General features: G+C 53.9%; 10 protein-coding genes across 10 annotated transcripts; 5 read left to right on the top strand and 5 right to left on the bottom strand.

Moving 5' to 3' along the window:
- Positions 1–258: 258 nt before the first annotated feature.
- On the top strand, positions 259–1,627 carry VTN31DRAFT_6125 (uncharacterized protein; the record flags this gene model as incomplete). The annotated part of the gene is made up of 7 exons (XM_069406701.1): positions 259–270; positions 331–366; positions 431–444; positions 498–561; positions 628–1,312; positions 1,368–1,538; positions 1,596–1,627. 7 exons carry the CDS (start codon positions 259–261, stop codon positions 1,625–1,627), a joined length of 1,014 nt encoding a protein of 337 aa, XP_069259207.1.
- A 920-nt stretch (positions 1,628–2,547) lies between these two features.
- Positions 2,548–5,580, top strand: VTN31DRAFT_6124 (uncharacterized protein; the record flags this gene model as incomplete). The annotated part of the gene is made up of 15 exons (XM_069406700.1): positions 2,548–3,139; positions 3,199–3,487; positions 3,536–3,549; positions 3,599–3,737; positions 3,792–3,904; positions 3,963–4,090; positions 4,141–4,351; positions 4,399–4,510; positions 4,567–4,614; positions 4,664–4,727; positions 4,776–4,868; positions 4,913–4,998; positions 5,054–5,133; positions 5,205–5,311; positions 5,377–5,580. 15 exons carry the CDS (start codon positions 2,548–2,550, stop codon positions 5,578–5,580), a joined length of 2,280 nt encoding a protein of 759 aa, XP_069259206.1.
- Positions 5,581–6,771: 1,191 nt separating this feature from the next.
- VTN31DRAFT_6123 (uncharacterized protein) lies at positions 6,772–10,044 on the top strand (the record flags this gene model as incomplete). The annotated part of the gene is made up of 2 exons (XM_069406699.1): positions 6,772–7,005; positions 7,123–10,044. 2 exons carry the CDS (start codon positions 6,772–6,774, stop codon positions 10,042–10,044), a joined length of 3,156 nt encoding a protein of 1,051 aa, XP_069259205.1.
- A 374-nt stretch (positions 10,045–10,418) lies between these two features.
- Positions 10,419–11,462, top strand: VTN31DRAFT_6122 (uncharacterized protein; the record flags this gene model as incomplete). Its single annotated transcript, XM_069406698.1, has 4 exons — positions 10,419–10,459; positions 10,522–10,773; positions 10,847–11,094; positions 11,176–11,462. The coding sequence occupies 4 exons, from the start codon at positions 10,419–10,421 to the stop codon at positions 11,460–11,462; spliced, it is 828 nt and encodes a 275-aa protein (XP_069259204.1).
- Positions 11,463–12,581: 1,119 nt separating this feature from the next.
- VTN31DRAFT_6121 (uncharacterized protein) lies at positions 12,582–13,831 on the top strand (the record flags this gene model as incomplete). The annotated part of the gene is made up of 3 exons (XM_069406697.1): positions 12,582–12,603; positions 12,666–13,565; positions 13,632–13,831. 3 exons carry the CDS (start codon positions 12,582–12,584, stop codon positions 13,829–13,831), a joined length of 1,122 nt encoding a protein of 373 aa, XP_069259203.1.
- A 272-nt stretch (positions 13,832–14,103) lies between these two features.
- VTN31DRAFT_6120 (uncharacterized protein) lies at positions 14,104–17,172 on the bottom strand (the record flags this gene model as incomplete). Its single annotated transcript, XM_069406696.1, has 1 exon — positions 14,104–17,172. One exon carries the CDS (start codon positions 17,170–17,172, stop codon positions 14,104–14,106), a length of 3,069 nt encoding a protein of 1,022 aa, XP_069259202.1.
- An 839-nt stretch (positions 17,173–18,011) lies between these two features.
- On the bottom strand, positions 18,012–18,851 carry VTN31DRAFT_6119 (uncharacterized protein; the record flags this gene model as incomplete). The annotated part of the gene is made up of 1 exon (XM_069406694.1): positions 18,012–18,851. One exon carries the CDS (start codon positions 18,849–18,851, stop codon positions 18,012–18,014), a length of 840 nt encoding a protein of 279 aa, XP_069259201.1.
- A 503-nt stretch (positions 18,852–19,354) lies between these two features.
- On the bottom strand, positions 19,355–20,446 carry VTN31DRAFT_6118 (uncharacterized protein; the record flags this gene model as incomplete). The annotated part of the gene is made up of 1 exon (XM_069406693.1): positions 19,355–20,446. The coding sequence occupies one exon, from the start codon at positions 20,444–20,446 to the stop codon at positions 19,355–19,357; it is 1,092 nt and encodes a 363-aa protein (XP_069259200.1).
- A 556-nt stretch (positions 20,447–21,002) lies between these two features.
- Positions 21,003–22,085, bottom strand: VTN31DRAFT_6117 (uncharacterized protein; the record flags this gene model as incomplete). Its single annotated transcript, XM_069406692.1, has 4 exons — positions 21,003–21,308; positions 21,383–21,716; positions 21,779–21,947; positions 22,019–22,085. 4 exons carry the CDS (start codon positions 22,083–22,085, stop codon positions 21,003–21,005), a joined length of 876 nt encoding a protein of 291 aa, XP_069259199.1.
- A 3,385-nt stretch (positions 22,086–25,470) lies between these two features.
- On the bottom strand, positions 25,471–26,546 carry VTN31DRAFT_6116 (uncharacterized protein; the record flags this gene model as incomplete). Its single annotated transcript, XM_069406691.1, has 4 exons — positions 25,471–25,776; positions 25,849–26,182; positions 26,244–26,412; positions 26,480–26,546. 4 exons carry the CDS (start codon positions 26,544–26,546, stop codon positions 25,471–25,473), a joined length of 876 nt encoding a protein of 291 aa, XP_069259198.1.
- Between the last annotated feature and the right edge of the window lie 274 nt (positions 26,547–26,820).

The raw sequence follows: 26,820 nt of genomic DNA, 5'->3' as shown, positions 1-26,820 counted from the left end.
GTGGCCCGTTTTGTATAAGAGAGAAAAAAAGCTCACGTATAAACATCATCCCCGCCACGCCCCTCCGTCAGATTTTTTTGTCTTCCTCTTCGCTTCTGAGGATTTTCTCTGCTGCCAATCTCTCAGTTCGTGCGATTCGGACTGTGATCATCGTAATTGTCATCTCAGGTAAGTTCATGTTGCGCTTTGTTTCTTTATCCTCGCGCATCAAAGCTTGCTGACTTACCCCGCCATAGCTTAACCGTCACCACCGCAAACATGGTTGTCAAGGTAGAGAAATCGGTCAACACATCAACCTTTGGAATCATCTTCAGCTCACCATCTGTGTAGGTCGGCATTAACGGCTTTGGCCGTATTGGACGAATTGTACGTACAGAACCGGCCAGTCCCTAACCCCGCGCATCTGCATCGACTAACTTGCGTTGGATAGGTCTTCCGCAACTCGTGAGTAGCTGCCCATCCCGAATGCTTTGCCGCGTCTAACTTTTTCTTCCCAGCATCGAGCACGGCGAGGCCCAGGTCGTTGCCGTCAACGACCCTTTCATTGAGACCAAGTATGCGGTACGTAACATCTAGCTCCGCCGTCGGTCCCATCCTTCAAGGCATCGGCACTAACCCCACAAACAGGCCTACATGCTCAAGTATGACTCTCAGCACGGCCAGTTCAAGGGCACGATCGAGATCGATGGCAACGATCTGATCGTAAACGGCAAGCGCGTCAAGTTCTACCAGGAGAAGGACCCCAGCAACATCCCGTGGTCGGAGAGCGGTGCCCAGTACATCGTGGAGTCCACCGGTGTCTTCACCACCAGCGAGAAAGCCTCGGCCCATCTCAAGGGTGGTGCCAAGAAGGTTGTCATCTCCGCTCCCTCGGCTGATGCCCCCATGTTCGTCATGGGTGTGAACCACGACAAGTACACCTCGGACATCCAGATCCTATCCAACGCTTCCTGCACGACCAACTGCCTGGCTCCCCTGGCCAAGGTCGTTAATGACAACTGGGGCCTGGTCGAGGGTCTGATGACCACCGTCCACGCCTACACCGCGACCCAGAAGACCGTCGATGGTCCTTCGGCCAAGGACTGGCGTGGCGGCCGTACCGCGGCGCAGAACATCATCCCCAGCAGCACCGGTGCTGCCAAGGCCGTCGGCAAGGTCATCCCGGAGCTGAACGGCAAGCTCACCGGCATGGCCATGCGTGTGCCCACTTCCAACGTCTCGGTCGTCGACCTGACCTGCCGCACCGAGAAGCCGGTCTCGTACGATGAGATCAAGGCCACCTTCAAGAAGTACGCCGAGGGCGAGCTGAAGGGTATGTGCTGGTGTGCCCTTGTCAGCAATTCGTGTCATCGCTAAACCACCCGCAGGCATCCTGAGCTACACCGAGGACGACGTTGTCTCGTCCGACCTGAACGGTGACTCGCACTCGTCCATCTTCGATGCCAAGGCCGGCATTGCCCTCAACCCCAACTTCATCAAGCTGGTCGCTTGGTACGACAACGAGTGGGGCTACTCTCGCCGTGTCGTTGACCTGATCGGTAAGTTCTCTTTGGGCTGGATAGATGTCGAGACAAGAGTCTAACGATTCAATACAGTGCACATTGCCAAGGTTGACGGCAACGCGTAAACATCTTCAAGACCCGTTGAGATACAACGATGACTGATGTTCTATGATAATAGTGAAAACGCAATGTACTTAATGAAATGAAATGCAATGGCTGAACAATTGCAATGTAGTTTTTTTCTTGATCATGTAACTCCCTTTTTTTCACGGCCATTATTCAAGACATATCCAAGTTCAGAGAACGAGTCTGATCTCAACTTGCACTTCTGTCTGAACCTCTTTGACTAAGCTCGGCCAATGGACACTGATTGGCCAGGGCATCAACCCAATTCTCCACGTGATAGTGAGGTTCCCAGCTTTCACTTGGTAGCGCGTTAGGCTTGCTGATTTGATCTCTTGTTGTTTGATTCCTCTCTAGTGGTTTCGAATCTCAAGATATTTCGAAGCCCTTACCCACCGCGTCTTCTCTGCCCGGATTCTTGCAGAGAGAGTTTGGTTGTGGAAGTCACGTGGTTCCAGTCTGAATTGCACTCGAGAGCAGTTCAGCAAAGACATTAAAATCGTTCCGTGAACTTCGAAGCAGCTTGGAGATTCAAGCGAGCTTCTTCTTGTACAGCGGTTCTGTGTGGTGGGTTGTCTTTTTTTTTTTTTCCAGCTCTGCTCCGGCGAAATAATCATTCGCAATTGTTATCAGTTTGCTCAATCCCGCCATAGAAGCTTTGCAGACTGGGTTTCTTGGGGGCTCGTTCAATACAGCATTCTTACTGCATGCACATTTGAAAACACTTTCGAGTGAAAGCTATTGCTCATGGCGAGGATCTTTTTTCCTGGTTAAAGGCGTGGGCATGAGGTGATTTGACTACTCTCGCACGTGTTTGGTTCATTTTCGAATTGTCTGCCCACATTCAACCACCATGGAGGAAGATGAAGACCTTGCTATGGGGGAGGTCCCTCTCTCGCATCGAGTCCCTGTTCAGAGTGGGATGACGGCAGAATCGTCCTTGCGGGATGACGAAGGGCGTGCACCCCTGAAAGGAGATACATCCGCGGAGGCTTCAAATCTTCACCCACAAAATGGGCATCCGCAGCGCGGACAATCAGTGCCCTCTCGCGAAACTCCTGGAGTGGGTGGATATCCCGCTTCGATCCCGGACTCGAGTGACCCGACCTGGAGGGAAGTGGCCCGCTCCGTTGAGCACGGCATGCCCGTTGCGAGGTCCAGCGAGGATTTTGACAGCATGCTGGATGTAAACTCGGACTGGTCGACCGACGAGTCGATGCCGATCTCGTCCGGGCTTCCGCTGGCGTCGCTCGCGACGGGCTACTGCTATGATGTCCGGATGCGATATCACTGCCAGGTGCAGGCCTCAGCCGATCCGCATCCCGAGGACCCACGCCGAATCCTCTACATCTACAGGGAGTTGTGCTGTGCGGGGCTCATCAACGACCCGCAGATCAGCCGTAGTACGTTGGTGCCGCGGCCAATGCAGCGCATTGAGATTCGCGACGCCACGCAGGAGGAGATCCAGCTTGTTCACACGCCGGACCATTATGCCTTTGTGGAGAGCACCAAGGGTTCGTCCTCTGTGAATTCCATTCTCGTTTTCTTCGTTTCTTATTAATGCACGAAACAGATCTTTCCGATGAGCAGCTGATCCAGCTCGAGGAGAGAGGTAACTCCATTTACTATAATCGACTCAGCTTTTCTGCAGCATTGTTGTCGGCTGGGGGCGCCATCGAGACCTGTCTAGCTGTGGCCAAGCGCCAGGTGCGAAATGCAATTGCCGTGATCCGGCCACCAGGGCACCATGCCGAGTACGACCAGCCAATGGGCTTCTGCATGTTCAACAATGTTTCAGTCGCGGCGAAAGTGTGTCAGCGGCAGTTGGGTGATGCGTGCCGGAAGATTCTGATTCTTGACTGGTGTGTATAATGTCATATTCAGGATGATTGTCGGACTGACGTTGCCAGGGATGCCCACCATGGTGAGTAGACGGAAGGTGTGGTGAGTGTTACTCCACTGACCGCGACAAGGAAACGGTATCCAAAAGGCGTTCTACGATGATCCGAATGTTCTGTATATCTCTCTACACGTCTATGAAGATGGCAGATTCTATCCAACTGGGCCAGAGGGGAATTATGACCATATCGGAGAAGGACCGGGCGTTGGGAAGTAGGTCATCCGGTTCATGAGAAAGCCTGGATCCTGGCTGATGGCTTTGTCTAGAAACGTCAACATCCCGTGGCCTTCACAGGGCATGGGGGATGGCGACTACATGTATGCGTTCCAGCATGTCGTGATGCCCATTGCTACCGAGTTTGATCCGGATTTGGTCATCGGTAAGTGCCATATCGCTGCCCCTTGTGCGCTGTGTTGAACCGCGTTGACTGTGAGCAGTGGCTTCTGGATTTGACGCTGCGGCGGGCGATGAGCTGGGTGGTTGCTTTGTCACCCCAGCGTGCTACGCCCACATGACACACATGCTGATGACCCTGGCAAACGGTAAGGTGGCCGTTTGCTTGGAGGTAGGTTTCTACCCTGTTTGAGGAAATCTTTCATGTTGACATGGTCCTAGGGAGGCTATAATTTCCGGGCCATCGCAAAGTCAGCCTTGGCAGTGGCCAAAACTCTCATGGGAGAGCCGCCGGACCGGCTCGAAGCTACAAAGGCGTCTAGGGCCGCTGTCCAGGTGGTCAACCAAGTGAGGACCACGCTCTCCAAGTATTGGAAGTGCATGTATCCGAAGGCGCCCGTACAGGAGGGTCTTTTCACCGATCGCTTCCATGGTCAGTACCCCGGTTGACCGGTGGAGTGCGTATGCTGACTGGGCCAGACATCATCCGCGCCTATCAAGCCAAGCAATTGTACGATAGCCATAAGCTCACGAGCTTGTGGATCTACCGTACGACGATCTCCAAGTCGTTCGAAAATCAGGTGTTGGCGAGGTAAGTTTCCCTTGTATGGATTGTAGTGTCGGTTGCCCCGATCCTGACTGTTGTAGTCCAAACTATGACCAAGCTGTGCCGTTGCTTGTGATCTTCCATGACCCGTAAGGACCATTTGACAGGAGAATCGGTGGTCGACGCTCACCTTGGTAGGCCGGAGATTATGGGCATCCATCATCCGATTACGCATCGTCTGGAGGCTCACAACTGCTGGCTAGTATGTTCAACACTCCAATTTGGATGGTCCAAGCTAACAAATACTAAGGCTGATATTGTCAAGGACTACATTGCCTGGGCTGTTGGCAGGGGCTACGGCGTCATTGATGTCAATATTCCCAAGCATATAACAGCACAAGATGTATGGATCGCTTTGTTGCCTGATTTCTTGACTAACAGTTTCAGGGTATCGGGAAATACGAAGACGAAGACGACAACCGTCCCCATGCAACCGAGGAGTTGGCGTCATATCTGTGGGACAACTATATTGAGTACGTTTGTCTGGCTCATTGTGGACAGGGGAAGCGTCGTTGCTGACAGGGGCAGGCCTAATGATGCGACTCATATTTTCTTTCTAGGAGTTGGTGATGCCTTCTACGGCGTGGCCAATCTGTTGATCAACCGCGGTTCGTGTTCCCAGATTCATCGGGTGAAACCCAGATCCAACACCCCGGCCCTTGCTGACCTTTCCAAACAGATAGCATCTACCAACGCGTCAATAGCGTCATTTCGTTTGTCGCCGATAACCCTGTCCGCGCCGTGGCATCGCCCACGCAAGTCTGGCTGTCGCGATGGTACAAGGAGGTAAGTACATGTTGTACCTGTTTCTTTTCTCTCGTCACTCAGACCGAATTCTCATTGTCCGACAGAATTCTCTCGTGTTTGTCTCGCATACGCACGGCGTGTGGAACAATACCGAGAACCGTCGTAAACCTTCGAAACGTTATGGGCGACTCATCCAGTCGCCGCGGACGGGGCTCAATGAGATGCTGCTGCATCATAAGCATGAAGTGTTCAAGTGGATCGAGGATCGGGTCGCAGCTGACGAGGAAGATATGAGTGAGGAGAGTTGATTGTGGGAATGTTTTTGGTTTTTGAGCGGGAAGCACAACGTGTGTGACTCTATTGATCTGCTCTGAGTTTGAGAAGGGATACATAGTATTGATCAAGATTCCTAAGAGCCTTGGTGCACAGCATTCCACTGCCGCGTTGCGCGGAGTTTTTTTACCCTGTGGAAGTGAAGACTTGCGTTACGTGGATTGTCTAGAGTAACTAATCTTTCAGTGCCAATTCAATGAATTGTACCTTGATACTGATTCTTCCTGCCATTCTGTTCACTTTTCTACAAGAAAGAGCTGAACCGCGCAACATCTTTGATTGTTGACTGCCATTATCTGTCACTCAGTGCCCTGATCGATAAGTTTAGCTTTGTTTCCGAACTCGTAAGTACATTGGTATGTTTGTATGGTCTCTAACCTAACCAACTAACTAACTTAATATGGCTGGTAGGTAGGTATCTTCCCTATCAAGTTTAGGTTGCTTTGTTCAACAACAATTTCCGCTCGCAATCAATACAGAGTACTCTCCTCCACGTTTTGATCATCACGCTTGATTGGAAACAGATCTCATCAATCTTTTGGCATTTTTTCAGCGTTTGCTGGGCCTTGCTTTGGCAGCTATTGTGATTACGGAGGATTGTGTGGGAAATTACTAATTCCCAGGTCCATGGTGTGACCTGTGCGGTTGGATTGGTAATCCATGCATATACTATTGGACTTTTGATTGTAGACACCCCCCCCCCCCCCTTTTTCCCCGTTGATTGTGAGGGTTCACAGAAGGAAAAGGACAGATCGTTTTTGTTTTATTGCTTTTTTACGTTTCTTTTGTCAGTTTCTTTTGGTCGAAAAAAAAGGAACTCAAAGAAAGAAAGGCTTTAATAGCTTCATATCTTGGCTATCCACCGCATGCCTCCAAGGTCCTCCTGGGCATTGCTCCGGTTGTGCTCCATTCCTGATAGCTTCACTGGTGCGCTGCAGGGCTGTCACCATCTATTGAATCGGAACGTCGTGTTCGCGTCTGATAGTTATTGTACTGCTGTCCGGCGGCACGGCCATCGAGCTTGGTGTTCTTTTCCGGTCACTCTGCTCCCTCGCCGCCTCCCTCCTTCGTCGTGCCGTCTTCTTCTTCCCTGTGGCCTTGCTCGACGAGCTCCCGCTTCCCGGTCCTTTGCATCGTTGTCTTCCACCAAAACAGTCGACGACACCATGGCCGAGGGCGTCGTGCGCGTGACGGACAATCTCGAGCGGCCCGAGCTGGACGATCGCTCGTACCGGGTGATTCGGCTGCCGAACAAGCTCGAAGCCCTGTTGGTGCATGACCCCGACACGGACAAGGCCAGTGCCTCGGTCAACGTCAATGTGGGCAATTTCTCCGACGACGATGACATGGCCGGCATGGCGCATGCGGTCGAGCATCTGCTCTTCTTGGGTACGGAGAAGGTCAGTATATAGTCCATTGTCTAGGACCCTTTCAAGTACAAGAGGGGAAGTTGTGTGAGAGAGAATAAGAAAATAATCCTCAGGCGGTGATTCTTTTGACCGCTTTGCCGTGTACAGTATCCCAAGGAGAACGCGTACAATCAATACCTGGCTGCGCATTCCGGATCGTCGAATGCCTACACCGGCGCCACCGAGACGAACTACTACTTTGAAGTCGCCGCTACCAACGAGTTGAGCGATCAGCAACAACAACAACAACAACAACAACAACAACAACAACAACAACAACAACAACAACAACAACAACAACAACAACAACAACAACAACAACGACAACGACAACAGCAAAGCCATTCCGCGGGTACAACTACGAATGGGGCAACGACAAACGGTGAAGTGGAAGGGAAGTCCCAAGAGCCTCCCTTGTACGGCGCTCTGGACCGCTTCGCGCAGTTCTTCATCGCGCCGCTGTTTTTGGAGTCGACGCTGGACCGTGAGCTCCGCGCCGTGGATTCGGAGAACAAGAAGAACCTGCAGAGCGACGTGTGGCGATTGATGCAACTGAACAAGTCCCTCTCCAACGAGGCTCACCCGTATCATCACTTCTCCACGGGCAATCTGACCACGCTGCGCGATGAGCCGCTGAAGCGCGGCGTTGACATCCGCCGCGAGTTTATCAACTTCCACAAGAAGCATTACTCGGCGAATCGGATGAAGCTGGTTGTGCTGGGACGGGAGTCGCTCGATGAGTTGGAGAAATGGGTCGTGGAGCTCTTTTCACCCGTAGAGAATAAGGAACTGCCCCAGAACCGCTGGGATGACGTGCCCATTTTTTCGGAGGAGAATCTGTGCACGCAGGTCTTTGCGAAGCCCGTCATGGATTCCAGGTCGTTGGATATCTACTTCCCTTTCCTCGACGAGGAGAACCTGTACGAGACGTACCCGAGCCGGTACATCAGCCACCTGATCGGCCACGAGGGTCCCGGCAGTATCCTGGCGTACATCAAGGCGAAGGGCTGGGCCAACGGGCTGTCGGCCGGCGCCATGCCCGTCTGCCCCGGTTCCGCCTTCTTCACCATCAACGTGCGCCTGACCGAGGATGGGCTGACGCATTACCGCGAGGTCGTCAAGACCATCTTCGAGTACATCGCCATGATCAAGGAGCATCCGCCCGAGCGGTGGATCTTTGACGAGATGAAGAATCTCGCCGAGGTCGACTTTCGCTTCAAGCAAAAGTCCCCCGCCTCTCGGTTCACCAGCCGGCTGAGCAGCGTGATGCAGAAGCCGCTGCCGCGCGAGTGGCTGCTGAGTGGCACCTCTCTGCTTCGGAAATTTGATCCGGAGCTGATCACCAAGGCTCTCTCGTACCTTCGTGCGGATAACTTCCGCCTCACGGTCGTGTCACAGACCTTCCCCGGTGACTGGGATCGGCGGGAGAAATGGTACGGGACCGAGTACAAGGTGGAGAAGATCCCGGAGGACTTTATGAGCGAGATCCGCCAGGCGCTGGAGACGACCTCGGCCAACCGCACGCCGGAGCTGCACATGCCGCACCGGAACGAGTTCATTCCGACGCGGCTGACGGTTGAGAAGAAGGAGGTCGACCAGCCGGCCAAGTCGCCCAAGATCATCCGTCACGACGACCACGTGCGGCTGTGGTACAAGAAGGACGATCGGTTCTGGGTGCCCAAGGCGACGGTGCACGTCACGCTGCGCAACCCGCTGGTCTGGGCAACGCCGGCGAACCACGTCAAGACCAAGCTCTACTGCGAGCTGGTGCGCGATGCGCTCGTCGAGTACTCGTATGACGCGGAGCTGGCGGGCTTGGACTACAACCTGTCGGCGAGCATCTTCGGACTGGAAATCTCTGTCGGCGGGTACAATGACAAGATGTCGGTGCTTCTGGACAAGGTCATGACGACCATGCGGGATCTGGTGGTCAGCCCGGACCGGTTCCGGATCATCAAGGAGCGGCTGACGCGCGCGTTCCGCAACGCCGAGTACCAGCAGCCGTACTACCAGGTCGGCGATCTGACGCGGTACCTGACGGCGGAGAAGGTGTGGATCAACGAGCAGTACGCGGAGGAGCTGGCGCACATTGAGGCGGAGGACGTTGCGGCGTTTTTCCCGCAGATCCTGCGGCAGAACCACATCGAGGTGCTGACGCACGGGAATCTGTACAAGGAGGATGCGCTCAAGATGACGGATATGGTGGAGGCAATCCTGCGCAGCCGTCCCTTGCCGCGGGCGCAGTGGCATTTGCGGCGCAACATGGTCTTCCCGCCCGGCAGCAACTACGTCTACGAGCGCACGCTCAAGGACCCGGAGAACGTCAACAACTGCATCGAGTACTACCTGTTCCTGGGAAGCGTGCGCGACCACGTTCTGCGGGCGAAGCTGCTCCTCTTTGCGCAGATGACCGAGGAGCCGGCATTTGACCAGCTGCGCAGCAAGGAGCAGCTGGGCTACGTGGTCTGGAGCGGGCCCCGGTACTCGGCGACGACGATGGGGTACCGGGTGATCATCCAGAGCGAGCGCACGGCCGAGTACCTGTCGTCGCGCATCGACGCCTTCCTGGCCAACTTTGCGGGCACGCTGGCGGAGATGTCGGACGAGGAGTTTGAGGGCCACAAGCGCAGCGTCATCAACCGCCGGCTCGAGAAGCTCAAGAACCTGGGTGCCGAGACGAACCGCTTCTGGACGCACATCGGCTCCGAATACTTTGACTTTGAGCAGCACGAGGTTGACGCCGCCACCGTGCGCACGCTGACCCGTGAGGATATGCGGGAATTCTACCGGCGGTATATTGACCCGGCGTCGGAGTCGCGAGCCAAGGTCGCCGTGCACCTCAACGCGCAGACTCCCAACGGCAAGAAGAGCGAGGAGCAGCCCGTGGTGGTCAATGGCACGGGTCCGAAGAAGAATACCCCCGTGTACATCACCAACGTGCCCGAGTTCAAGGCCCAACTGCCCGTTAGCGCCGGCCCGTCGCCGGTGGTGGATCTGAGCGAGTTTGAGGAGTTGGAGTCGAAGCTGTAGAGATGGTGGTGATACATTGGAATAGGGTGGCCGTGTGTTTGTTACATTAGAGTCGAGTGTAATCATAGAGCATATTCTTTTTTTCCTTTAGACCTCCGGAGTAAGTACTCTGTAGTAGGCCTTCACCTTCGAACTCTTTGAATCTTGTCTACGGAGTACATACAATTTACCTAACTACGACTTACGAGTACTGTGAATGTTAGGTGGAGATTTTCGTACGGAGTACACTAGACCTAAACAAGTTTAGCGACTTGGCATCTCCCAATTCCAAGCTCAACGCCAACTTCAGCTTTCGTGTCAAGGCACCTTGCAATCCGCGGCGAGATCTCAGCCAGAACAATCCCTCGGCGCGTTGCGCACCCCGATTGCCCAACATGTCGACCATTACGGAAACCGCGATGCAAAGCTCGCGGCCGTACGTCCTCTCCCCTCTTGGTTTTGTTATTGCGAGAACAGGTTACTGATTGGTAAAACCAGTCCGATCATCCCCAAGCCGTTCAATGCTCAGCAACCACCGACGATCCGACTCTATCCGCTGTCCAACTATACCTTTGGGACAAAGGAGACGCAGCCCGAGGAAGACCCCTCCGTGCAGGCGCGATTGAAGCGGCTGGAGGACCACTACCACAAGTTTGGCATGCGGCGCACCTGCGAAGGGGTGCTGGTGTGTCATGAGCACAACCATCCGCATGTGTTGATGTTGCAGATTGCGAATGCATTTTTTAAACTGTAAATCCGTTCCTTCTTTTTTCCCTCCCCCCGCCCGATCAAAGCCAGCGCTGACTCGAGAATTATATTCAAGACCAGGTGATTACCTCCGACCAGATGATGAGGAAATCGCGGGATTCAAGGCGCGGCTGAACGAGCGACTGGCTCCTGTCGGCTCGCAGTTCAGTGGTGAGGGAGTCAACGAGGACTGGGACATTGGGGATACATTGGCCCAGTGGTGGCGGCCGAATTTCGAGACGTTCATGTATCCTTTCCTGCCGGGGCATGTTACTCGGCCGAAGGAGTGTAAGAAGCTGTATTTCATCCAGCTTCCGAAGAAGAGTGCGTTCTTCCCCCCCTTTTTTTTTATCCACCCGGAGGGTCTATGTGAGTCAAATTAATTTTGCGAACTAACGAGAGTAGAGGTCCTTTCCGTGCCCAAGAACATGAAGCTGCTCGCGGTTCCACTGTACGAACTATACGACAATTCCGCGCGGTACGGTCCGCAACTGTCGGCCATCCCGCATCTGCTGTCGCGGTATAACTTTGAATTTGTGGATGAAAATGATAACGTGGTTGCTGTGACTCCTGGCACGCCGCATCCGGGAATCGATGTGCTGCGTACCAAGGTGCTGGCGGGTGGGACGGGCGATGATGCGAAGATGGAGGACTACAAGGAGGAGGATAAAGACAAGGCGGAGGGGTCGTAAGTAGTGGGATGTTCTGGCCGCGACTTTTCGGGCGTTTGGACGGGTTGTATTGCATAATCAAGAATCGGGATGTTTTCCTTTTTCTTTTTCTGATCCATCATTTGTCATGAATACTTACCGGCGTTTGGGGGGCTTTGTTGTTACTTATCTATCCTGTGGAGATGATCGGGCCGAATGTTATTCTATAGACCTACTGTACCTAGGTTATTGTACTGTTCGTGCGACCCGAATCATTTAGAAAACAGATGGTCTGGGGCTCATAATAATAGATTGTCATTCCATCCTTGATTTACGTCAGACGGTCAGAGCGGTGGCGAATGCTGAATCAGCATTTTCGGATATCAGATTACATAACGTATTACTGTACCAGTACCGCCAGTAGGCTGTAACTCCGTACAGTTGGGCTGGAGAAGCGGACTGTACGGAGTACTTGTACTCGGTAATTACTTCACGCTATCCATCGTTCACTGTCAACTGTCCAGGATGTTTTCAAAAATGCGATTGCAAATGTTCTTGGTCATTTGCAAAAGTACGGAGTACCTCCGATACCGGAATTAACCCCAATCCACGCCTTGGACCATTTTCGGATTAGTCCAGGACCAACTGGACCCTGACCTCCGCCATTGACTATAATCGGTTAGCGCACATGGTGTACCGAGCAGGCTAGTGGTTGTGAAATGCGCAAGGGCGAGCGGATTGCGGTCTCTGATTGGGTTTGTCCAGAGCTCTGTTCGCCACTTTCTCCACATGTATATCACGTGATAGGCCGCCTTTCTCGAACAGTCTCTTCTCTTTTGGGGCGAGGTTTCTTGATTATTAACGAAAACGATCGAGACTGAGAAAATGGGCGGACCGAGGCCTGAGCTTCACCCGCCAGATGATAAAGCCTGGAGCTTTTCCCGCGCTGTGCTCGTTGTTGGCCATTGACGTGAACTGCGACTTTTTACTACTCCACGAGTCTTGGAAATCAACTCTTTCACCGTGTTCTCCTCCGCCTTTCGCCGTGTTTTCCCCTTTGCCTCCCGGTCGATAGGTGTCTCCGCCGCTGCGGCGTCATCTTTCCAGCAGAATTCGACTACGTCACCGTTGTTGGTGGGGTCTGCTGCGACGCAGAAGAAGATGGTGCATGCCAAAGTCGTCAGTATGTTTTTCCAACGGGCTTCGGAAAGAAATCCGATCGTTATGAAGCTGACGGGATCTTAGTTATCGGCTCCGGCCCCGCCGCGCACACGGCCGCGATCTACCTGTCGCGTGCCGAGCTGAACCCCGTCATGTATGAGGGCATGCTGGCCAACGGCACCGCCGCGGGCGGGCAGTTGACCACAACGACGGAGGTTGAGAACTTTCCGGGTTTCCCTTCGGGCATCAACGGCCCCGAGTTGATGGACAACATGCGCAAGCAGTCCGAGCGGTTCGGCACGGAGATCATCACCGAGACGATCACGCGCGTCGATTTGTCGTCGCGACCCTTCCGCCTGTGGAAGGAGTGGCAGGACGGGCCCGACGCCGAGCCCGCGCATACCGCGGACGCGCTCATCATCGCGACGGGTGCCAATGCGCGTCGGCTGAACCTGCCCGGCGAGGAGAAGTTCTGGCAAAACGGGGTCAGTGCCTGCGCCGTCTGCGACGGTGCCCTGCCCATCTTCCGAAACAAGCCGCTCTACGTCGTCGGCGGCGGTGACTCGGCCGCCGAAGAGGCCCTCTTCCTGACCAAGTATGCCAGCCAGGTGACCGTGCTGGTGCGTCGGGACAAGCTGCGCGCCTCCAAGACCATGGCCAAGCGCCTGCTGTCTCACCCCAAGATCACGGTCCGGTTCAACACCGTCGCCACGGAGGTGCTCGGCGAGGAGGGTGCCCGGGGTCTCATGACGCATCTGCGCGTCAAGGACACCCGCTCCGGCGAGGAGGAAGTCGTCCCCGCGAACGGCCTCTTCTACGCTATCGGCCATGACCCCGCCTCGGGCCTCGTCAAGGGCCAGGTCCAGCTCGACGAGGACGGGTACATCAAGACCGTGCCGGGCACCGCGCAGACGAGTGTCCCGGGTGTGTTCGCTGCGGGTGATGTGCAGGACAAGAAGTATCGACAGGCCATCACCAGTGCTGGTACGTCCCAACTTTCCTTTCTCTTTCAAACTTTCTCATACAGGATACTAAATAATTGGATCACAGGATCCGGCTGCATCGCTGCCCTCGAAGCGGAGCGATACCTCTCCGAGCTCTACGAAGCAGAGGATGGACCCGTTGCATCGAAACCCGGCGATCAGTCGCGTGTTGATCCTGCGGCGCAGGAAACCGCACAGACAAATGGCAAGACGAACGGTTCGACAAATGGAGCGGTGCCGGAGTACAAAGAGAACCCACTCATTTAGATTCATTCTGGTCTTTCTTCTTGGGCTACTTTTTTTTTCTTCTTGCACGTGTCGTGGGTTGATGAGTACTTTTTAGACACGCATTTTGAGATACGTGATAGAGCAACTTTGCTTAGAACCTTGCTTGCATTGTCGATTGTGTGTCAGATTATTATTATACATACCGTCAGTCAATTGAATTTTTCGATTGGCATTGCTACTTTCATAATACTGATACATACGTCTTTAACATCATCCGTAACCTAGCGTAAAAGGAAAAAGCAAAAGGACCATCACCTCCTCCTCCTCCACTCCTCAAACGGATTCTCCCTGATCCATCTTTCCTTTTCCTCCGCCACACGCCGCTTGTACTGCTCCATCTCTTGCCGCCATTCCTCCAACCGCCGCTCATTCTCCTCCCGCCGCTCCTGCATCTGTGCGTGGTACGGCGCTTTGACGTCTTCCGCCGCCTCGCGCCACATCCGGCCCAGGATGGCCCGGATCTCGTCGCGCGCGGCCCGCGCGTGCGGGTTGTTTGTTGCGGCGCGCTTCCGCCCGTCGCCTTCCTCTCGCGCGGCTTGCCAGTAATCCTTTTGGAAGCTGAGGAACGGGTTCAGCGCGAGGCGCGCCGGCCGGGCGGGCGCGGGGCCCAGTGTGGCGTGGATGTGTGCGGTGAGGGCCGCGGTGTATGCGCTGTGCGAGGCTGCTGCGGTGGAGGATGAGGAGCTGCGGGTTTCGCTGGTGACGGTGTTGATTGCCGGTGATGGAGGCTTGCTCGGCACCAATGGCGACGGCATCGCGATCGGCCCGTAGATCGCGTCGATGATCTCCCGCGCGGCGCGCAGGCCTGATAGATACGCCCCGTGCACCGTGGCCGGATGCGACCCGCAGGTCGCCTCACCCGCAAAGTGCAGATTGCCCACCGCCTGAGCCATCACGTCGTAGTCGCCCGGCAGCGCCTCCGCGGCCACAAACGAGTAGCTGCCATAGGTGAACTTGTCCGACTGCCACCGCGTCACGATCGTCTCCAGCGGATCCGGCACCGTGACCGAGCTGGACGAGAAGATTTTCCGCAGTTGCGCCGTGACCTCCGTCACGATCGCCCCGTCCGTCATCGTCTCCGCCTGATGCGCTGCGTGCCCCGCCATGAGTGCAATCAGCACCGGCATCCCGCTCGTCTTGACGCAGTTCCAAAACAGGTAGAACCGCCCCCGGTTGGTCGCGTAGTCCGCCTGGTTCATGCTGTCCACCGAGCCCGTGGGTTCCCGGAGCAGGCCAAACATGTCCCGGTTGACGTCCCAGAACGGCTTGTCGAAGACCAGCACCACCTTGTTCATCACCCCGAAGCCCAATCTGTCGATGGCCTCGAGCTTCCACTCCGGCAGCGGAGGGTTGAATTCCACCGTGCGCCGCTTCAGAGTGCCCAGTGACCCCGTGTACACGACGTGGTCCGCCTCGATCGCCTCGCCGTCCTCGCAGTAGACAACTGCCTTGGTTCGGCCCTGTCCGCGCTCGTCGTAGCTGATCTTCGTGACCGTTTTGCTCGGACGCACGTCTAGTCGCGTCGGCAGCGCCCACAGGCCCCGGGGCAGCTGCTGGTAGCCCCCAATGACCTGCGCGTGCTCTCCTTCGAATTCATTGCCCATGTCCTGGTCCCATCCGGAGAGACTGAGCGTCCCCAGTGTCGTAGCGTTTGCATATTCTAGATTCGCGTAATGCCAGTTGAGGAGTCTCATGTCCTTTGGCTCCAAAGGAAGCATCTTTTGGTACTGCCTGACCCCTTCGTCCATGACGGCCCCCAGGGTCTGCGTTGGGGATTGCTTCGCAATCCCGTCCAGGTCCAACGTCTCATTCGGGGAGACGCCCTCCCGTAACGTCCATCCCATGCGCTGACACTCCATTGCGGCTGGCAGCTCCTCGTCCGGGCCCGTGTCCGGCACGGGCGCGGTCGGCGGCGGGCCATGACGAGCCGTCTTGTGGCCGATGCCGCGTCTGAATCGAGCAGCCGGGAGCAGCATGCCGACGGTTCCCGCCGCCCGCGCCTCCTCGTACTGCTTTACCGTGACCCCGTCGTCCGCCACCACGTCCCGGCCGTGGTCAATCAGTTCCCGATTACCTTCCGCGGTCGGCGTAATCACCGCCTTGTGCCGATAGAGGCCGGAACGACCGAGGAGATCGTTGTACAGCCGTTCGTCTCGCGCATCTTGTAGCTCATCCACCGCCGATCCGTCGATATCATATATGGTCGAGATGTCACGGAGCATATGGCAGTGCAGGGCTAGCTGCGCACGGATAATCGGGTCCAGCGGATTGCCGCCGTCGAAACCGACGACGATTTGCGCTCCCATATCAGCTGTTGGCCGCAGACCTTTGGGAAGGGATACATTTTCATGACTATGCAACGGATGTGAATAGACGCGCCCGCCTATTCGGCGTCTTCCCTCCAAGATAATCACCTTTGACGTGATAGAGTCATCCTTGTACTGCTTGAACAGGCTCTCCAGCTGTCTAGCACAACCCAGACCAGACACACCGGCTCCGACGATTACAATCACGGGTCTTTCGTTGCGGTGTGCTCGTTTCGGTGGAGTGAGAACCGCCTTCGGCACCTCCACGCAGCCAAAATTGATGTAGCCATTTCGGACGAGCCATTCATACGCAAACGATGCGAGCCCCATCCAGCGATAGTCCTTGGCACAACCGAGAGCCTCCTCTTTGGTCACGCTGACCATCGGATTGCGCGTCCAAAGGCGAAGGATACCATTGCGGATGTTGAGATACGTTGTCACATGCAGATGGCACAGATGGCCCTGCAGCGCCTCCTGCTCGTCCCTATGCAGGGCATACGGGTTCAATCTCGATGCATAAGCGGCATTGATGCATTCCTGCGCATATACTGTCGCGGGTATCGCCGGAATCGAAGACTTTGGCTTGTATTTTTCATAATCAATCGGTGGCGCCACCGGCCTCTCTTGCGTAGTAGCATTGGTCTCGGCGCCGGCGATAGGGGCGGCAGTTGAAGGGGATGCCGAGTTTTCTCGAGGAAAAGACGCCGATGAAGAGGTAGCGGTGCCACTTGGCGTCCGAATGTGGATGTCCAACCGTGTGGCCTGCGATGAGCCGTCGGCATGGTTCTTCTCGGCTGTGTTATCATCTAGCTGGGCCGCGATGTCCGCACCATTGTATTCCCCGGTACGGCGACGCTTCGTCGGCGGCAGTGGAGGATCAGAGTCGACCGATCCTAAATCCTTGAAGACGGAGGGACTCGACTTGGTCGAGTCTGCCGGTGTCAAAGGAGTCGGCAGGGGGTTGTACATTCTCGACGCCGCCGGATCCACGTTCGCATCTTGGACGACTGGCATGCTGACGGGTCGCGCACTACACCCGCTGTACTCTGATGTGATTCCTGAAATAAGCCAACCCAGCGAGCCGTATCCCCGGCACGACCGAACATGTCAATTACGATGGGATGAGCGGGGGGGGGGGGGAAAGGGCGTCGATCTACTTGCAGGATGGGACACGACACGGCGGTCAATGCAAGCACGATGTATTCTTATTTCAATTAGCATGCGCTACAAAGGAAGAGAATTCGGGTTCATACATGGAGTTGAAATGTATCAAGTGGTGTACTCGGTGGTACTCTTCTCAATGTCCTGTTCTGATACACGGATAAAAAAGATTGCCACGAAGCGCTCTTGAAGCCTTTTGCAAGTCGAGCGGATTGGATCTAAAGCGGAACACGCAAGTGCCTCGACCACACAGGAGACAAACGTTGGCCCTGGCACGATGCATGCACTGGTATGATGGACTTGAATGTCCTTTTTGTCGGTAGGGTTTGATCCTTTTTTGACTTTGGACTTTTTTTGGATGGTGACGGTTCGCCCGCGTATTTCTCAGCCCACCCGCCGGCATGACTTCAACAGCCCCAAGACGACAAAATCGACCACAGCAACGAGTCCTGCTCGGCAGATCCATCTGTTCGCAACTGATCTCGGTCAACTGCAATCCACTGCGCATTACTAGCAGGTTTCTTACTCTACCCCCCCCCCCCCTTGTACATCGTCCAAAGTCATCCCTCCCAGCCATCAAGGCATCAGAGAACCCCTTGGGATCATGCCTTCGACCATATCTTGATGTCGAACGGCCGTGTTCTCTATAGGAAAAGCGATTAGGATACTATATAGATCAATGATGAGGATTTTTATATCTTGGCCTTCTCTCTGGTAGCCTTCTGCGCCCAGCTCCTCTGAATCCATAGATTGACAATCCCATTCCAAACGCCCGCCGCGAGACCCAACGGCGGCACAAGTAACAATAGCCATGACCACCAGCTCGGACTGTTGCGCCTGATGACGGCCATGGCTCGGTCCACCTCCTTGTGCAAATCTTCTTTATCACCATCATTCCAAATCACCACGCCTCGCGACCCTTTGTCGCTACCCTCCTCCGCGCTCCGGTTCCGGTACAGTGCCTTCCTCACTTTCTCACGGACATCGCCCTGGCTACGCACCCGATTCTCCGCATCCTCCGCGGAGAGGTGCGGATCCCGGGCACGCAGGCGCGCCATCTGCACCGCGGGGTCGCTCACCGCGACCACAATGACCATGCCGCAGATGGCATCCATGCCGGACTCGAACAGCAGCGGAACGTCCAGCACCACGGCCCATTGTCCGCGGAGGTAGTGATACAGAAGCGCCTTGTAAGTTTCTCGCCGCACGGCCGGATGGATGATCTTGTTCAGCACCGCGCGGTCGCGCCTGCGTTCCTCGCTGTCCCCAAAGACGCGACGGCCCAATGCCGGCCGGTTCAGCGGCCTGGGTGCCGTGGGATCGTCATTGGGACCCGCGGGAAGTAGCAGGTCCGGGGTGGTTGGACCAAAGTATTCAACTATGGCATTGTATCCTGGCGTTCCCGGCTCGACGACCTTGCGAGCGAGTATGTCCGCGTCGATGATGGGGAGATTATATGGAGGCGAAGAGAGGATGCTGGACACGGTGGATTTGCCGGTCGCAATGGAGCCGGTGAGGCCAATGATGAGCATTGTGCAGATTCCGATTGGACGCTGAAATATAACACATTTACAGTAGAGACATAGCAATGCGAATCATCCTTTTGATCAAATTGCAAAACTCTCCGAAGGCGTCGACTCCGAATACATGGCCCAAAACTGCCTGCCTGTCGAAGGACTTGCCGAACCCGGAGGACATGACATCGCCGGACTTGAACTCACGTGATTGAGACTGAACGTCAAAGCTCTTGACGGTGATTGGTTGATGATACAACTACACTCAAGGTGAACCAAGGGAGTTCGGACACAACAAATTGACAAGAAAAGCCTTCAAAAAAAAAGGTCGACTTGGTTAATTTTTCTTCAGCTTTCGTACTTCAGATTCCCTGCCCACTGGGCTATCAACACCATAGGTATGGTGGATATGTAGTGACATGAACTCGGTTAGGTACATCACGTAATCTCACGACCAGACCAGTATGGTTGACTAAGCCGGTACCCCACAAAAGACCAATCGTCCATCGGTACACTGGAAACTAACGAATCTTGTCCGGGCTGGAGAGGGTTTGAAGGGGTTGATACAACATCTCCCCGTAGCGCACACCGTTGTGTTTGATTTCATTCAAGTGCAGCGAATACTCTTTCATAGTGGCACATCGAAACTGACACGATGGTGTGGTGCAGTAATATCCTCGGATCACCGGCAGGTGAGGGATTGCGAGAATCCGTTCCTCAGGATGGACAACGTCGTCCCAGGTGTCTGCCATTTCCGGCATCTCGTTCTGGGTTTGAGGAAGAAGCTCATTCGCATCGAACTCGGTAGCTCCGTGATGATGGATCAAATGATGTCTCAAGCCATCCTTAGCGAAACAGTTCCCATGGTCCAAGCAAAGAACGACGCGCCACTGCCAGAGTGGCCGAAGAAATTCTGGCAACCCTTCCGCGGTCCTCTCTTGCCAGGACAGGGGATCTGGTAGTCTGGAAGGTTTGGGGGCTGTGGCCTTTTGGCGGTGCTCTCTCATCCAGGGTTCAATCCATTGCACTACGAGATCGGTACCCTCCTTGGCCTGCACTGAACGCTCTCGCCAAACACGAATCCCCCGCGAGGCCCAAACGCGTTCACAGTCCTTGTTCACCGCCTCTTTTGAGTCACGACCGAGGCCAGAACACCAATCATCTGAGTAATCACGCCGGCGTTTCTTCAGCAGACGTCGCGGCTCCAGAGGAAGAATCCAATCCTCAACGACACTGCCAATATTGTAGTAGAAAAAGATATTCGGATCAGTGTAAGTGCTGGGATGAACAAGTCGAATTTGGCGCCAACGGCCTCGAGGAAAAGCAGACAGTAAAGGGCGATGTAGAGCCCACGTCCAGAGGTCAATGCTGCCTGAATCCTTTCCAGCGTATACGTCATCTGGCATTCCAATCCAGATGGACTCTAACTCCTCCCACTCCAAGAGAAACCTTGCCAAAGGCACGGCGAATTCCGGCCAATTTTCTTCATTGACAAATTCGCACAACCGGTCGCTCAGATATATCGACCGCGTCGACCGCCGGACGGACTCTGGCAGCTCCTCAAGTTCCTCCAACAACTCTGCACAGGTCGTTGCTTCTGGAATGTAGGCCATGTTGGGCGAGTGATTGAAAGACGTTGCTTGCGGTGAGAGATACCTACTTGCAGAATGTATCTGTAACTAAGTTGCTCCATTGATGCCGAGTTTCCGTCTCAATTGAAGTGTTGGGCTGACTGCATCTGTGCCAGCGGTGTCGCGCGCGTCGAACGCGAGGATCTACAGATCGACATGATAACTTCCAGATTCGAAGTAGCACTCAGTCAGTTATCATTTCATTGGTGAAAAAAGTAGTTCGCTTTTGACGATTTGGCCAATCACAGTTCAAGATATTTCAAGCCCTTATCCAATCAGAGTCCGAGGATAGTTCATGGACGTCCATCCTTTTTCGTCAGTCGCGACTCGCGAGATCCTTCAACTACTGAATCTACTCCAGATCTCATCTACAGGGTCACCCGGAAAGGCAACACTGACTCAATTCGATTTGCATCAATCACCCAATGCTTGCAGGCGCTCATTCTTCGAATCGTCGAATGATCACAAGCATCGAGCATGATAATCCCACCAGTAACCTCAGCTATGTACAAACTGCCACTGCGACTCCAGCTGCACATTACAAACACGTCGCCATTGACCCGAAGTACCATAGGTGCGCAGCAATGTCCGGGGTATTTGGCTGGTTGTTTCCATCGGTGGAATCGATGCCCTCCACCTTGACGATATCGTTCTTGGTCACTGGGACGAGGGTTCCAGACGTGATCCAATACTCTGGGCTAGAATGGCTGTAACCCAATTCGCGTGGCGGGAGTCTGGGGACAATATCATTGGTGTGGGTGATGCGGTACAAGGTGCCGCCGGTCTGTGCGGTCAGGAATTCCGCAAAAGCCCTGTTTCCGACGCGGGGAGCGCCATATGAGAACTGTTGGTCTGTGTATTAGACACCCCTGCACATTTCCACATGACCGCTCCACGGGGATCATTTTTCCTACATACCACATCTATATCGTACCCATTTCCACGCAGAGATGCCCCGGCCACAGTTGCCAATGCACCACCCAAGCTGTGCCCAGTGAAGACGACGCGGTAGTCGGGATGCTCCCTCACAGCATTCTGCACTTGCTGAGTCAAGGTATTGGCAACGGACCTCCAGGAGGAAGTGAAGCCGTCATGTCCCTTGCAGCCAGAGCAGATGTCGTCAATTCCTTTCAAGTCCAAGTTGATATTCCCGATCCAGTTTTCCAGGGAACGAGAGCCGCGGAAAGAGAGGACGATCAGTCTGTTCGTGTTGTCGAGAGCAAGGAACCCGGTGACATCGCCAACTCCAGAACTACATTTCCCAGTTAGTCTGCTATTTCTACTACGGGTGCCTGTACTCTTGTTGACACCTACTCCTCAAACGAGTAGAGAAACGTTGCATCCGCCTTCTCTACCTCGGGGCAAATACTTCCCCTGCACGTTACGTTCCCACCTGCCGGGGCATCGTTGTTCTTCGCGCAGTATGCGGCCGCCGAGTACTGCGCAAAGAGGTTGAACTGGTCAAACAGATCCTGCGAGACCTCTGTGCGCGCAATCTTAGTACAGCAGGTTCGACATGCAATGCATGAAAAGTATACCCCGTGATTTACATACCTCGTCGGACAGGACTGGCCAAGGCCGTCCACGCAGAAACGAAGAACAGCACGAGCGAGCTCCTCATATTGTCGCCACGATCTGATCGATCAATTCCGCTGCAGGTCTTGCTCTACCTGTCTATCATCTGCATGTCCTTGCGTACTCCCAGGCCATTTTATACTCCGGATGTCATGATCCGGCATTGCACCGCATCCCCTCTCAACTATCATTTTCGTCCTCGGTCGAAGGGGACAGCTTTACCCAATAGCAAGACACATCCCCGTGCACGCCGTACAATTCTCAAGTAGATATCGTTTCTCTGTACTCCATACGGAGTAAGTGAGCCATAGTACGTAAGCCGTCTGCAGGCTGCAGTTACATCTCTGCCATGCGCTTCAGCGCCCTTGAATGAATCCTCGGCATTCTCGAAATAAGAGGGTTCCAAAACACCAAACAGAGTCAACATCAGCCAACGACATCCAGCCGCTGACCAACATTCATTGGTTGGAACTCGACAGCGGCTGATCCGGCCATCTCGCCGATGGTGGATCTATGTATGATGATCGATCCGATGGAGACGTTCTATAATAGCGCGGTGCTAAGTAAACGTAAAAAAAAAAAAAAAACAAAAAAGAAGGCCGAAGGTCAGTTTTTCTTCTGACATACTTGTGACCGTCAGATCGTGATCAGTCCACTCGGGAGTCGAGATTACTTTTCTGTCATTTGCCGAAATCTCAAATTGTGACGGTCTCGACCAGGAGTCGTTGATTTCAGTTGGCTACAGTAGTATGGAGCAAATCAATTGTGGATACACGGGGCCATGGTATTGGAATGGAGAGCGGGAGTAGCCGGTCACCCCCGGCAGTCGGCACTTGTTGTTGGAGCCGTCAACGTTCCATGTTGGTGGTTGATCAACTGTTAGTGGTCCGTCGGTCAATTTAGGGCTTCTCTAATCTCATTTTATCTCCCAGGCTCCAACGGCAGTGACATGTACCTTCAGGGTTAGGTAAGCTCGTAATTTCCGTTTCAGGCACGGCGTGGAATCTTTCCATTGCAGGTATGTATCCCCCCAGCCAGAGTTCAGGATGATGCAGCGTTCCTGCATTTGAAAGCTGCCAGTGACATTTCCGATCACGACCCTGCAGTGACCATGCCTGAGACGCTGCTTGGCAATCATCTTCCAACATGGTGAAACTCGATTTCCTTGATTTGAATGGGAGTCGACCTTAGTATGGACTACTATTCCCGGAACGTGGCTGATCCCCCGCACCGGAAAGCTTTTGACATCCGGCGTGGCTTTCTGGGCGCCGAAAAGTCTCCATGACATTGCCCTTGTGTAGTCTAGACTCAAAACTCGCCCCTAAAGCCGAGGTAGAATTGCGGAGGGGAGACCTCAATGGTGAATGTGCTCTATGGGACGAACTTTGGGAGGGATAGATCGCCGACGACGATGGAGAAACGTGCTCGAGCTATTACGTAGTGGTTATGGCGGGAGGATACATGGTGTTTCCCGCTTTCTGTTTAGTACTGTTTTTCTCCTGCATAGATCAGATGCAACGACGTTGGTTTTGGACTGCATACTGTAGTTGGAGTGCTGCACTTGAGTCATGGACTCGTGGACTCATGGACCTCGTGCTCATCGGAGGCTTGAGATCCAGAGGGCCGTTAGATGGCATACTTCATAACAGAAGCCACGTGCAGCTTCAGCATTGACCATAGCTGACTACCGTAGTTAGCAGACGATTTGGTCACCATGGAGTACCAGCTTTTGAATCTGTGACTCCTGCATGATATCTCGAAAGTAGCATAACTTGAGAGAAGGCATCCGTTAGTGGGTCAGCACATCAAACCGGATACATCCGCATGAAAGTGGCTTGTTGAATGCACCTGTACGTCCATCAGACGTGACTTGAGACCGTTAGTACAGTACTCCGTGAACAGGTCGCCGAAAACCCTGTGCCCTTTCCCCTAACCAACCCATCTAGTAGCTGCAGTATGTCCCACATGCAAGGCAGCCTGGCCATCATAACGGCAAATCTCATCTTTACATAATTGCATCGCGTACATTGAATAATCAGGAACCCTTTCATCCGAGGCTAAACCATCCTCCTCTTTTGCGAAGACACTGCGACTCTTCCTCATGAATAGATACTGTAATGCCCGTGTTCTAGCACGGCATCCCTAGCGTTGCTACCATTCCCACCGTCGCCGCCGCCACCTGCGGCTGTCATCGTCACCTCCATCAGCAGAAAGCGAGAAAGTCCAATCATCCTGCGAGTACACTGGAAAGTCATGGATCTCGCCCGGGCAGCTGGAGAGGTCTGACAAAACATCGTCTCGTAGTCATTTTCGCGGGTTTCCCGATAGTGCGACATGAACTCTTTTCTCCTATGTATCGGAACTGGCACAATGGCTTGGTGCAGCCATAACCTTGAACCACCCGCAGATGTCGAATCGAGGGAATCCACTCATTTGGATGAATAACATCGTTCCAGGTTTCTGCCAATGTCATTGCTCTCCGAACTTTTAGAGGTAGCTCTGTCCACGTCGTATTCAGTGGCTCCGTGATGATAGATCAGATGATGGATCAAGTCATCCTCGACGACGAAACAGGTTCCATACTCCACGCAAAGAACAACACGCCACTCCTATATAGTGACCGTAAAAGCTCTGGCAGTCCTTCTTCTATCCTCTCCTGCCAGGGCATGGTAATGCGGTTGTTTGGGAGGTTTGGGTGCTGTGGCCGCTTGGCGACGCTCTCTCATCCAGGGGCAATGCATCGTATCGCCAATATGGTAGCCATCTCGCCCGGCCTTGGGTCTTCCCGCCAAAGACGGATCCGCTCAGCTTAGGTGCGCTTCAGCCTCCAAGTCCTTGTTTGCGGCTTGCTGTGCAGCCTCTCAGAAGTAATCTCTCCGGCGTTTATCCTAAAGGCGTCGCGGCTCCGGAGGAAAGATCCACTCCTCAACGACATTATCAATATTGTTGTAGAAGAAGTGTTTGGATCAGTAAATTCTGGGATGAGCAAGTCGGACTTCGCGCCATGAGCTCGAGGAGAGGCAGACATTGTAAATCCAACTGTGATTGGACTGATTGATAGGTAGATAACAGGCCTAATCACAAACTCTGAAAGTCCAACCAATAGCGTTTCACGTTTTTTCCAGTCTTATCCAATCAACTAACCTACTCCGTAGAGAGATTGATTCAAGGTCGACTCCACAAGTTACCCCCAGAATCTGCAGCAAGGATTCAGGGAATGTAAAGAAACCAGAAATTTCATGCAGCATTGGTTCATTTTAATTCATACCATCGTTACCTAATCATTAATATCTCCAGGTACTCGTACTCATGCATGCAATGCGTCGAATGATCAAGTCACCCATGATCGCGCCATTTATTCCCACAATCCCAAAACATCAATCGTGATCCTATCACTATGTACGGACTCCAATTGTGCTTCTTGCAGCTCATTAATCACACTCTGCAATGGCTCCAAAGTACCATAGATGTGAAGGAATGTCCGGGATATTCGGCTGGTTGTTACCGTCGGTGGAATCAATGCCCTCCACCTTGACGATATCGTTTGCGGTCACTGGGGCGTCATTGCCGGACGTGATCCAGTACTCTGGGCTGGAGTGACTGTAACCCCAGTCTCGCGGTGGGAGTCTGGGGACAATATCATTGGTGTGGGTGATGCGGTACAGGGTGCCACCGGTCTGTGCGGTCAGAAATTCTGCAAAAGCCCTGTTGCCGACGCGGGGGGCGCCATATGAGAACTGTTGGTCCGTGTATTAGACACCCCTGCACGTTTCCACATGATCGTTGTCTGGGGAACTATTTCCACATACCACGTCGATATTATACCCATTCCCACGCAGAGCGGCTCCAGCAATGGTTGCCAGTGCACCACCCAAACTATGTCCTGTGAAGACCACGCGGTAGTCGGGATGCTCCTTCACGGCATTCTCGACCTGTCCTCTCAGGGTATTGGCTACGGACTTCCAGGAAGCCACGAAGCCGGTATGCCCCTCGCAGCCGGAGCAGATATCGTCGATATCTCGCAGACCGACGATGAGATTCCCGATCCAGTTCTCTATTGAGCGAGAGCCGCGGAAAGCAAGGACGATCAGTTTGTTCGTGTTGTCGAGCGCGAGAAGGCCGGTGACATCGCCCAGTCCAGAACTATATATACATATTTCCCAGTTAGACTAGGTACTGTCTTTGTATATTCGTCGACACCCACTCTTCAAAAGAATAGAGGAATGTTGCGTCCGCCTCCTCTACCTTGGGACAGACATTCTCCGAGCACGTTACGTTCGAGCCCACTGGAGCGTCGTTGTTTTCCGCGCAGTAGGCGGCTGCCGAGTATTGTGCAAAGAGGTTGAACAGATCGAGCAGATCCTGCGAGACTTCTGCGCGAACAATCTTAGAACAGCAGGTTCAACATGCAATGCATGAAAGTGTCCCTTGATTCCATACCTCGTCGAACAGGCCTGGCCAAGGCCGTCCACGCAGAGATGAAGAACAGCACGAGAAAACCTCTCATATTGTCCGTATAATCCGATCAATTCTGATCAATCCGCTGCAAATGTGGCTCTACCACCTACATCATCATACATACTTGCAGGCTATCTTTATACCCTGAGTGTCATGATCCGGCGTTGCACCGCATCCCTCTCGACTATCAGGTCTCTATCATATTCGTCCGCGGTCTGAGGAACTATTTGCCCAATAGCAATTCAATCTCATGCACACCGCACAGTTCTCTATGGAAAAAAAATCTTCCCGCGGTTTTCCCGTAATGTACTCCGTACACTGTA

Source organism: Thermomyces dupontii (genome assembly GCF_041956625.1).
Source record: "Thermomyces dupontii strain NRRL 2155 unplaced genomic scaffold VTN31scaffold_6, whole genome shotgun sequence".
In the NCBI taxonomy this organism is placed as follows: Eukaryota; Fungi; Ascomycota; class Eurotiomycetes; order Eurotiales; family Trichocomaceae; genus Thermomyces; species Thermomyces dupontii.
Note: the sequence above shows the minus strand (reverse complement) of the source record. Positions and strands in the feature narration are given on the sequence as shown.